This window comes from Ambystoma mexicanum, chromosome 4q, assembly GCF_040938575.1.
Source record: "Ambystoma mexicanum isolate Mex_15411 chromosome 4q, UKY_AmexF1_1, whole genome shotgun sequence".
NCBI lineage: Eukaryota > Metazoa > Chordata > Amphibia > Caudata > Ambystomatidae > Ambystoma > Ambystoma mexicanum.
Window position 1 is genome coordinate 1,239,417,356 of NC_090928.1, and position 12,185 is coordinate 1,239,429,540.

General features: G+C 49.5%; 1 protein-coding gene across 1 annotated transcript in view; it reads left to right on the forward strand.

The window, feature by feature from the left end:
* ABCC10 (ATP binding cassette subfamily C member 10) overlaps positions 1–12,185 on the forward strand; it is a 609,641-nt gene that overhangs the window by 285,812 nt on the left and 311,644 nt on the right. Inside the window, 2 exon segments of the mRNA XM_069608805.1 lie at positions 3,261–3,450; positions 4,254–4,597. Coding sequence (XP_069464906.1) covers positions 3,261–3,450; positions 4,254–4,597 — 534 coding nt within the window.

Sequence of the window (12,185 nt, forward strand, 5' to 3'; positions counted from 1 at the left end):
TACTTGCGGTGTTCAAGGCACTAAAAGCCTTCCAGACACACCTACAAGGGAAGACAGTGATGGTCCTCACGGACAGCACCACAGCCATGTACTACCTCAACAAGCAAGGAGGCACTCACTCTCCAGGACTGTCCAAGCTGTCCCAGAACATCTGGAAGTGGGCTCTCAGACACAATATGTTCCTATTGTCACAGCATGTACCAGGGGAACTCAATCTGCTAGCAGACGAACTCAGCAGAGACTTCCCTCTGCCCTCAGAGTACGAATGGCGGTTACACGAAGACATCGTCTTCAACGTCTTCACACAATGGGGCTTCCCAGAAATAGACCTGTTCGCAACTCTGGAGAACTCACAATGCCTAGATTACGCCTCCAGATACCCACAGAACCGCTCCAAGGGGAACGGTCTCTGGATACCATGGTCAGGGAAATTTGTTTACGCTTTTCCACCGACTCCTCTGCTGAACAAGATAGTGCACAAGATGCACCAGGAACCAGTCACCATGATGCTGATAGCCCTGATGTGGGCCCGCCAACCATGGTTTGCTCACCTGATGGAGATGCCCCTGTCCCCACCAGTGAAACTGCCCTGCCCGTACAACTTGCTGTCACAGGACAAGGGCAAGACACTACACCCATGCCCACAGAACATGAACTTGGCAGCCTGGCTCCTGAGGTCATAGAATTTGGCCATTTACAACTCCCTCAGAGATGCATGGACATTCTCAAAGAAGCTAGAAAACCCAACACTCGCCACTGCTACTCTAGCAAGTGGAAGAGATTTGTCATCTGGTTTACAGGTAAGAGCATCAACCCAGTCCACTGCTCTCCCACACAAATTTTCCTGTACCTGACCCATTTACTGGACTCAGGTCTAGTGTTCAATTCTATTAAAGTCCATCTAGCGGCACTTTCTGCATACACCACCTCTCAGCTTAAGATGTCATGGTGGAAAGTCCCAGTTATCAAAGCCTTCATGGAGGGGGTAAAGAGAATACACCCTCTTATAGCAAACCCAGCTCCCGGCTGGGACCTTAATGTGGTACTTACCAGGCTCATGGGCTCACCCTTTGAACCCATGCACAAGGCAACTCTTAAGGACCTCACCCTTAAGACTGCTTTCCTAATAGCTATCACCTCCATTAGGAGAGTAAGTGAACTACAGGCTCTTTCTATTCTAGACCCCTTCGTAACAGTTCACAAAGATAAGGTGGTTCTACGCACACACCCACGGTTTGCACCGAAATTCATATCGAAATTCCATGTCAACCAGTCAATAGAACTACCAACATTCTTTCAAAACCCTTCCAATTTGGGAGAAAAAAGCCTGCATACACTTGATGTGCGCAGAGCTGTCATGTTTTATATGGAAAGAACTAGGCCACTGAGAAAGACTAATCAGTACTTTGTCTCGGTGGCAGCTGGAAGAGAAGGAGATGCAGTCTCAAAGTCCACTATTTCTAGATGGATTGTTCAATGCATCACTCTCTGTTACACTCTTGCTAAGAGAGAACTACCCTTCAAGCCAAGAGCACACTCTACTCGAGGCACTGGGGCATCCATAGCATTCATTGCAAACGTTCCCCTTGAGTCCATTTGCAAAGCGGCAACCTGGAGTTCTGTACACACCTTTTGCAAAACACTACTGTCTAGATGCTCACTCTAGATCTGATTCCCAGGTGGGACAAGCAGTATTAAGACCTCTTTTCTCTACTGTTCCTTCTCACAACCCACCTCCAACTCTGGGTACTGCTCGCTAGTCTATGCACAGCATGTGATTCTAAGCAGATTAACAAACATCAGAAGACAATGCATTACTTACCGTAAAAGCATTTCTGATGGTTGTATCTGCTTAGATTCACATGCGCCCACCCTTCCTCCCCGCTCGGATTGAAGGAACATAGACATCTTTCTACATCTCTCTATCTTTTCTGTACTCACTCACGTATAGAAGGCTCCCTCAGGGCAGAAAAAATACAAACAGAGGGACCTTGATGCGTGAGGGATTGTGGGTACACTGCACGTCACTATAGGGATAGTGTCACAGACACGCCTTGTCGACGTCCCCTTTTCGACTACGAAAAACAAAATGCAATACTCCGCAGTGACCACTGGATGTCGGACTATGCACAGCATGGGAATTTAAGCAGATACAACCATCAGAAATGCTTTTACGGTAAGTAATGCATTGTCATACACCAGACTGGGAGTGATTTGTAAGTGTCCTTTACTCTGTGTGCTCATTGAGGTCTTTCTGTCACCCTCATCCCTCCTGAGACGTAGTCTTGACCGCCGCCAATGCTACCTTGATTGGTCTGGCTTGCCCAGAAGGATACCCTGTTCCAAGAAACTAGGCTGGCCTCCTGAACCTCTGCCCACCAGGTCAGAGTTCAGAAATCCATCTTAACACCAGATAATTCATTTTGAAGAATGTGTGGTGGAATCAGGTTGGCGTAGTGGTAAAGGACACTGAATCACTGCTGCTCTTGTTTTAAAGGGGTGATTATGGAGGAGGTGGTAACTGCTCGCAGTCTAATGAGGCCCAGGTTTAGGGACAGCAGGTGTGTTATCATAGAGGTCTGTAGAAGCTGAGTTGATTTGTGCTTTCTTTGAGTCGAGGCAGAGAAAAGCTGAAAAATCCCTGTGCTAATGGAGCATTTACGTGTTACTCGAGGAATGCGCTGATCCTGCACCTAGGGTAACTGGGCCTAATTGCAGAAGTGCAAGGGTTAGAAATACACCAGTTAAACCAAGTATGAATCTCCACCTAAACTGCTTATGTGACAGCAGTCCGCCCAGCCAGACACTGGTCATTCAAATGTATTGAGTTCAAGTTGCAAACGCGTGCATGAATTCTAGCATGAGTTAACATGCCCGATCCTTGCAAAGTTGCACTGTGACCCATTGTGTTTATATGAAGAAATCTTCTGAGGGGTGGTCCATGCATTCTTACTACTTCGCAGCATGGGACATCTCTTGATCACTTCTGATCTCTCCAGTATCCTCCTACCTTCTACATACCTGCTGTCTCAATAATTATGCCTGAATCTAATTTACTGCAGATGAAACCATTTGTTATTTTGGAACCATCTCCATAGGCTAGATCAGCTCTGTCACATTTCCCATTTAAGCTACTAAAGTACAGTACTAGCATGGTCTTTATTCAGGCATTACATGCTCTTAATGTGGTGATCCATGTGGCCTTGTTTATTTCCATGGTCTGGGGTTCTCTAACTCATCATTGCTTGTGATTTCGCCAGATCCCCTGTCACAATGGCTCATTCAAGTGACCAGAACAGCTCTCTGGACGTGGACTTCTATCTCACTGTGTATGGTGGCATTGCAGTGGCTAACACGATCTTCACGGTTCTGCGTGCGTTCCTCTTTGCCTTTGGAACCATCCGTGCTGCTACAGTCATTCACGGCAAGCTGCTGAGGCGAGTGCTGATGGTAAGGCAGTGGAGTGTCCAGGTGCATGAAAGGAAGACCTGGTTGGCATCGGCACTTACCGTTTGGCAGAGTGTTGGGAGGGGTGATGGATTAAGAGCTGGGTCCCAACCTACCACTGTCTTCTCTGCAGCGAACATGTACAGCTATGCTGGAAAGGAGAAGGTCTGTGTTGTTGGGATGCATAAATCATGCAAGAGGGGCCTGGCAGAAAGACACAGGACTTTCTTTAGCTCTGTGAATATGCTTGTTCTGTACCATTTATGATTCTTCCTGTTTTTTTTATGTCTACTCCTATTTTACTGCTTAAAGTCCCCATTGCTCTTCTATATTTTAACCCACAATATCACCGCCCTTTTGCACAGTAACCTCTCCCTGGTTCAAAAGGAAGGGGGAACTGGATTGAAGGTGGGGAGACATTGGTGGGTGTAGCCATACAGATGTATCCACCTTCCTTGTCATCCCCCAAAATGGAGGCGATGGTGACCTCCGGACACCAAGCTGCAATCTCCGGGGGTGGGGGGGTGGGGGGGGGGGAGTTCCTTCCCTGCAGCCTGTAGTCTGTTTTGTAACTAAACCTGTGTTCCATTGCTAATGTGAAGTGTGGGGTTAATCCTTTGCCAGTTTTACCTCAGGCTACACTCTTGTGCTCTTACCTGGACTACTCACCCCCATGGATAAAGCCAATCCTCCGGTGTGTGCCATTTGCAGCTTGGAAACAAAGGGGTAGTGTGATGAGGCTATTAAAAATCTGCAAATGGAAAGCCAGGATTCCTATAAAGCCTTTGCTTTGTTCTGTTTCGCAGGCAACTGTGACTTTCTTTGACACCACTCCGATGGGCCGCATTATTAACCGTTTCTCATCCGACCTGTACTGCATCGACGACAGCCTTCCCTTCATACTAAACATCTTTCTGGCCAATGTCTTCGGCCTACTGGGCATGGTGGTGATGATCAGCTATGGTCTGCCATGGATAATCCTGGTCATGGTTCCGCTGGCGGTTCTCTACTTCTACATCCAGCGGTACTACCGCCACACCTCGCGGGAGCTGAAGCGGCTCTACAGCATCACCCTGTCCCCAATCTACACGCACTTCTCTGAGACGTTGACAGGATTAAGTACCATTCGCGCCACACGATCGACAGACAGGTGAGATCAGAATATGAACTGTCAGGCAACAGCAACAGTTGAGGTATTTATTCTTAGACATTGTCCTTTCTTTGCGTCATTGTAACGTTGGGCCTCAGCCTGATTTTCAAAGTGAGCAGACAGTTTCGACAGGACACACTAAAACAACCAGGGTCTGTGGTGGTACACAGTCTCAATGAGATGTTCTGACAATTGTTTTATGGTGGGAGGAATTAACTATTGTCCTCATTACGAGTTTGGTGATAAATCGGCAGACAGTCTGCAGATGTATCAACAAAATGGTTACCGTTACCAGCACTCTGTCCCGTTGTATTTACCTTTAAACCCATGGTATGGCGGTTCGTCATTACAGCATCAAAATGGCGGTAATACCATGATTTAATGTAATTACTGCCATTTTACTGCTGTTTTAGCACCATTTATAGAAATAGTGCCACTTTACTGCCATTCTGACAAGACCACGTTACTTGTAATGAGGCCCTATCATGTATATTCGAGCAGGGGGATTTCCTGAACAGTGTATAGAGAGCCCATGTATGACCCCTTTTGCCTGCTGTTTTGGTTCACTGCAAACATGGGACTGTTTGGGAAATAGTTAGGACCGCTTCATGACATTACATTTTAAACCATCTGGAGTCCCTCTTCTGCTTATCAGAGCTGCACCTATTGGTTTAATGTTTACCCCAAACTTTGCGTGTTACATCATTGCACCCCATTCCCAGTGAAATTATAGGGCAATGACACATACATTTGAATTATGCTTGCGTAAATCATTTCAAACATGTATATTTCTAAATTTGCTGAATTTAAACAGTTGGATTTGTACATTTTTCACTGCATTGCCCACACATGGTTATCATGAACTATGATTTCTAGTGATCGAATTAAGCCAATCTGCTGTTCAGAATTCCTGTTCCTGGTTGTTAGACTGTTTTATAATATTCATATTTTATATTAATGACCTGTATTCCTCAATTTAACTGAAGCAGTTTATTTCCTTTAATATATTCCAGGAATTAAGGAATCATTTTACCCTGATATTTGTTTCTTACTTAATCCTTTTTTACATTTAGTACATTTGTATAGGGCAGTATTTCAGTATTCTAAAAAGCAAATGTTTACTTTCAATATAAATAAATGACCAACAGTTTACAATGGCAACGCATTTGAAGTGAAGCAAGAATTTAAGTACAATACAGAAAATTAAAACTGAAGAGATGGAGAAAGAACGCATATCACTCATCGCACAAGAGAATGAATGCATATCACGCATCGCAACCCACAGCATTTCTGGCTAGGAAAGTGTGGATGCCAGAAGAAACCCACGGGAGAGCAGAAGAATTTGAAAGGCTTCATAAAGCGTAGCAGCTCCGAACATCAGGCAGGTTGAGTTCCAAAGTAGTGGGGCAGCAACAAAGAAAGCCTGTGTACATAAATAGTCTTTCCTTGTAAGAAACTCCACAACCCCTTCCGACCTGTGAGCACTGAAATATTCCTGACCGGTCAAATACGTTCACTGTGTTGATAACGTTTCTGAACTGAGCCAAACTCAAGCACCCTATGTGTGGCAACAAACTGTATTGTATAACAAATAGGGTAACAGTGAAGATTGGGAACATTTAGTTGGGATATGGGCAATTTAACCAAAACTAAACATACAACTGTGTGGAAGACACACAATAAATGAAAAGGGGTTAAGATGGAGTGAACCTTCAATAGAGCGTTACCACCACCCAGCTTGAAGATCTTCGAAGACTGCACAACGTTATGGAAATGTAAAGGTTGGATTTATGTTAAGCGAAACCTAGAGAGTGCAACAGCGAATGTGAATCATTTTCATAACGTTGGACATGCGTTTCAGACCGGCTCCAAGGTAAAGACGAGGGAATAGGATAACTGTGTCTGAGTATCAGAAATCACAATGGTAGAAGTAGCAGAGCTAGTAGAATGAGCAGGAAGCCAGGATGGGATGCAAAGTGGAGATTGTGTAATGCAAGAACAGTGTCTTCATGCGGTTCAGATTGAGGGAGTTTTTACTACAAATATGTAATCCGAAATTAACAAAAAAGCCAGGAGTTGACAGCTGCATACAAGAGCACAACGTTGTCCAACTTCAGAATATTCTGTTTAATGGAGTTCCATAGTCTTGGGGCTGCTACAGAAAACGTAGTCTCCTCTGTGGATGAACTTTGATGCCGGTAACCAAGCGAATCTTATCTTTAGAACACTTGCAGGGCTATAATCCTGGATTTTGTTTTGAAGATGCAAAGGAGCTAATCCATGTAAGCATTTAAACGTTACGGAAAAAGAATCTTAAAATGAATTCTGCGTTTTAACAGCAGCCAGTGTAGCAATTGCCGAAGAGGGGAGTTAGATTCCCAACGGGAAGTTTGTAAATTTAGACGAACATCAACATTCTGTACTTTTGCAGTCAGCAAAGTTGATAATCCAGAATGCCTAAATATAGGCATGCTCTCGCATCGTCTGTCTTCCCCCCCGCCCCCTCCTACTCCATGGTGCTCTCTATCTCGCCTATCTTCTCTAACTGCTTCTCCATCGACTATCCTGCTCTCCTCACTAAATCTGGTAGGAAAAAGTTTAAAAAGGACATCCTGGTCTCTAACCCAGGCCTCCCTATCGCTGACACCTATACCAGTGCCTGCTCCAAGGAAACTCTTACTGACATCCTCTTTTTTGTGCCTTCGCCTGACCTATGGACCCTTCATATGGTCTCTGTGCTCTCTCCTTTCTCCTCTTCTCCCATTAATGGTGGCACCCGTTGGGATGTCCTCCTGGCCCCCTTCCGCTCCTCTAAGGCCATCATTAATGTCTATGCTAATGGGACCGTCTTGGTCCAAGGTCCTCAGGCCAACCTTCACCTCTTTGATAGACGCTTCCCTCGCCTCATCAACTTCCTTTCCTCTCCCGCTGTCCCCCCTTCTCTGTCCTCGGCTACCTTGCCTCTACCCTCCCTCCCTGCCCCCTCTCGTGCTCCTTCTTAACCTCCTTCTTCTACACCAACGCAGGGCGTACCTCTGATCTGTACCCCCCCCCCCCCCCCCCCGGAAGTCCTTCAAGGCTGGCAACCTTCTCCACATTGCCACTCTTAACTCTCGCTCTGCCATCAAGCATTCCTCTGATATCTGTCGCCTTCTTGAGGAACTGGACCTTGACATCCTCGGTCTCACTGAGACATGGTTCACAGCCAGCTCTGTCACCAGCTTTGACACACTCCTACCTGACGGTTACAAGATCTTCTCCGTGCCCAGGCCCAACCGTGCAGGTGGGGGTGTTGCCCTTATCTTCCCTGAGTGGATTCCTGCCACTGTCACTCCTACGCAGACCTACTCCTCTTTTGAATGTCTTGTCTGCCGACTCTCTCTCTCTCCTAGCCATTCCCTTACTGTGGCTACTATCTATCGGCCACCTGGTCAAATTTCCTCCTTCCTCTCTGAGTGGGCTGACCTCTCCTCCTCACTCCTGTCCTCAACCACTCAACTCCTCTTTCTTGGTGATTTCAACATCCACCTTGATGCCTCCTGTCCCCCCACTGGACTCTTCTGTGACCTCTGCGACTCTCTCTCACTCTCTATTCTCCCGTCTGAGCCTACTCATTCTGCAGGGCACACTCTTGATGCTCTGATCTCTTCTGACCTTCCCCTCTCTGTCCCTCTCTCCACTCCTCTCTCCTGGAGTGATTACTTTCTCCTAACCTCCCACCTCACCCTCCCTACCCCACAGGCAAAGCCACCCTCATCATTGCCACCCACCTTCTCGGTCATCCGACCCATGAAGCGCGTGTCAGTTGAGGCTTTCGCTGCCACCTTCTCGCCCCCCTCCCCCTTCGGCTGACTCCCACCCTGACACAGCCCTCTCCATGCTCCACTCTGCTATATCTGATACTCTTGATATCCTTGCCCCTGTCATGAGAATCTGCCTGAAGCCCAAAGCCAAATGTAACTCCTGGTATGACTCGGATCTCGTCACCCTAAAACGCAAGTGCAGGGTGGCTGAGAGGAAATGGCGTGCTTCATGTTCATCCTCTGATGAACTGGCCTGCCGACTGCTCCAAAGGCAATACCGTCTCTCCGTTCTCACCAAAAAGAGAGCCCTTATCCAAGCCCGCATCTCTGCGGCATCCAACAACTCGGCTGAACTCTTTAAAATCTGCAAGGAGCTTGCCAACCCTGCTGCAGTCTCTTCCTCTCCTGTCCCCTCCCAGGCCCTCTGCACTGCACTGGCCTCTCACTTCATCTCAAAAACTCAGGACATCCTGTCCTCACTCTCCTCCTATCACCTCCCTCCCTCTCTTCCTGACTCTTCCTCTGGCCCTTCTGTAGCCACCCCTCCTCCCTCCTTCTCTGCCTTTCCACTTTTTTCTGCTGACGAGGTTTCCAGACAAGTCCGATCTATGAGACAGGTTCACCCCTGTTCCTCCAAAACTATCAAGGACCACATCGACTCCCTGGCTCCTGCCCTGGCTGACTTTTGAAACCACTCCTTCGCCTCTGGAGTCTTCCCATCCCCCCTCAAGCACTCCCTTGTGCACCCTCTTCTTAAGAAACCCTCCTCCGACCCCTCCTGCCCGGCTAACTATCGCCCAATCTCCATCACTCCCTTCCTAGGCAAGCTCCTGGAGAAACTGGCCATCTCCCAGCTTAACCTCCATGCTGAAACTGTTGGTAGTCTCCATGACCATCAATCTGGCTTCAGAGAGGACCTGCTCTTGAACCTCGACTCCAACACTCCGTGTGTTCTCATTCTGCTCGATCTCTCTTCTGCCTTTGACACTGTCAACCATGCCATCCTGCTCAACCGTCTCCGTGATGACCTGGGTATCACTGGTCAGGCTCTGGCGTGGCTGCCCTCTTTCCTTTCCAATCGACCCTCCCAGGTCCAACTTGGGTCTTTCCTCTCTGACTTCTTTCTCTCCACCTGTGGTGTTCCCCAGGGATCTAATCTCTCTCCCTGGCTGTTCAACCAGTATCTGGCACTCCTTGCCCACCGCATCGCCGCTCTCTGCCCCTACTTTCAGTGCTATGCGGACGATACCCAGCTCATTTTCTGGCTACCCTCGGCCTCCTCCTTTCCTTCCCTCATCTCTGACTGTCTGTCTGCCATCAAGGAATGGTGTGCCGCCAATGACCTCTGCCTTAATGCTAGTAAGACTGAGATTCTACTCATCGGCACACCCACTCCCTCCTTCCCTGTAGCTCTGTGGCCATCCTCGCTTGGCCCTCCTCCTGCTCCTACCTGCAAGGCAAAACACCTCGGGGTCATCTTCGACTCCACACTCTCCTTCTCTCCTCATATATCTGACGTCTCTAAGAAGTCACACTACCAGCTGCACCTCCTCAGAGGTATTCTTTCCTTCCTCTCCTTCCCCCAGAAGCTCACTGTCTCCCGAGCCCTGGTTCTCTCAAAGCTGGACTACTGTAACAGCCTCTATCTTAATCTGCCTGCCTCCACTCTCCGCCCCCTGCAACTCATCCAGAACAGAACTGCGAGACTTGTCCTTGGCCTCAAGCCCAGGGACCGTATCTCTCCAGGACTGAAATCTCTACACTGGCTCCCAGTGGCTGCGAGGATTAAGTTCAAAACCCTCTGCATTGTCCACAAGGCCTTCTGGGGCCTGGGGCCTAAATACCTTCAACTCGCTCTTCCTAAATATCTTCCTTCCCGAGCCCTTCGCTCATCCATCTCCAACTCCCTCAGGGTCAGCCGCTTCTCGAAGCAACGAGTCGGGGGTCGATCTCTCGCCGTGGCAGGTGCCTCCCTCTGGAACAGCCTTCCTGCCTCCCTGAAACTTGAGGAGAACCATCTCCGGTTCCGGAAGCACCTCAAAACCTTCCTCTTTGCTTCTGCTTTCTCTCTCCCTCTCCCCTGCTAAAGTCTCGACTGAATCTGCACCGAATCTGCAACTGGGCCACTCTCACCGACCTCGGTCCTGGTCCCAGCCACTCTCCTCTTGCACTGCCTCCCTGGCAACCCCTGCACTGAGGGACTGTCTCTATATCCCTACAGCCCCCCCTTTCCCAGCACTTGTCTGCACTTACCTTGCACTTGCCACCAGCTGGCCCTATTTATTTACTTATTCTACTTACTTGTACTGCCCTTCCCCCCTCCCCTTCCCCTTGCACTTTTCCCTTCCCCCTACCCCTGCACTTGCGCGGTCTGAATGACACCTGGCCTAGTAGGATCGTTGTCTGTCTTCCCCTTGTTCCCCCCTCCCTGCCTCGTCGCGCCTTGAAACACTTGTGTATAGGCGCGTTACAAATGTCATATCATATCATATCATATCATATAATGAATTACAGTAGTCTGGTTTTGAATTTATCATGGAGCCGACTGTTATACCTAGTATCACCCTTTTCGAGGGGATGGGGTCCTCCGACGTATTCCATATCTATGACAGGTAATGTCCACAGCTGTGCTGCTTCGGAAAATCTTCGGCGTCTGCGTCTTGCGTCGATGACGTCGATGCGCCGTCCCCGAGGACCTCCTCCAACCGCCGACGTCACCCAATGTGATAAGTAGGACGCACGACGCCCGTAGCCTCAGTTCCGTTTTTTCCGCGAACGTGTTCGCTTCGTGAATCTCGGTACGCCTCGACTCTTTGGAGTTTGCTGTATTCTTCTCGGTTCGTTGAACCTGTTTGGTTTTTGTGAAGGCCTGTTCGTGGCGATGTCTACTTCGTCTTCAACCCCGCGTCCGGGCTTCAAGAAATGCAGGGACTGTGGGTCCAAGATGTCGGTCACGGACTCGCACGACGCCTGCCTCTGGTGCCTCGGGGAGGCCCACGATACGGACGACTGTGTCGACTGCCAGTCGCTCACGGCCAAGGCCTTGCAGGTAATGCAAGGAGAAGCTGTCGGTAGGTCGGGTGTCTAAGCCCCGGAAGTCGAGGTCTACGGGGCTTTCGACGGATGACTCGAGAGGCGACTCTCCGCGTCATCGTTGGAAGTCCAGTGGGTCTCCTTCCAGGAGTCGGTCTCGCCACTCCTCCGCCTCTTCGAGGCATTCCAGGAAGCGCCGGCATCGGTCGCCTTCCCCGTCCTCTTCCGAGGACTCCGCCCGTCGGCGGGTCGCTTATCCCACCATGCAAGCGACACCGGAGGAATGGGCTTCCTTCGGGAAGCAGATGTTAGCGATTCTTGAATCACAGGGCACCGGTCCGTCCGCGCCTCCGAGTGGGGTCGGTCGACACCGATCGAGAGACACTGCTCATACGCCTTCGGGCTCGGGTGATCGGCACGGCTCACGGGAAAGGTTCCGCTCGGACAAGGGTAGCCGTTCTAGCCATGCCCATTCTAGGTCCCGGTCCTCGACGCGCTCGAGACCACGTGATCCTGTGCCGTCTTCGAAGAAGACGTCAACACCTGTGGCGCCGAGGTCGTCGACGATTTCTCTCGAGGCTCCGCCTCCGAGGGGGTCGTCGACGCTGTCGGCCACTAGGTCGTCGAGAGACACGCTCGGAGCTCCGGCTTCGAGGCCTGTGTCGACGCTGTTGATGTTGGCGGCGCTGCAGCTGACGTCGACGCCGATTCGCTGAACGTCGACGCCGTTTCTGTCGACGCCGGCGCCGACT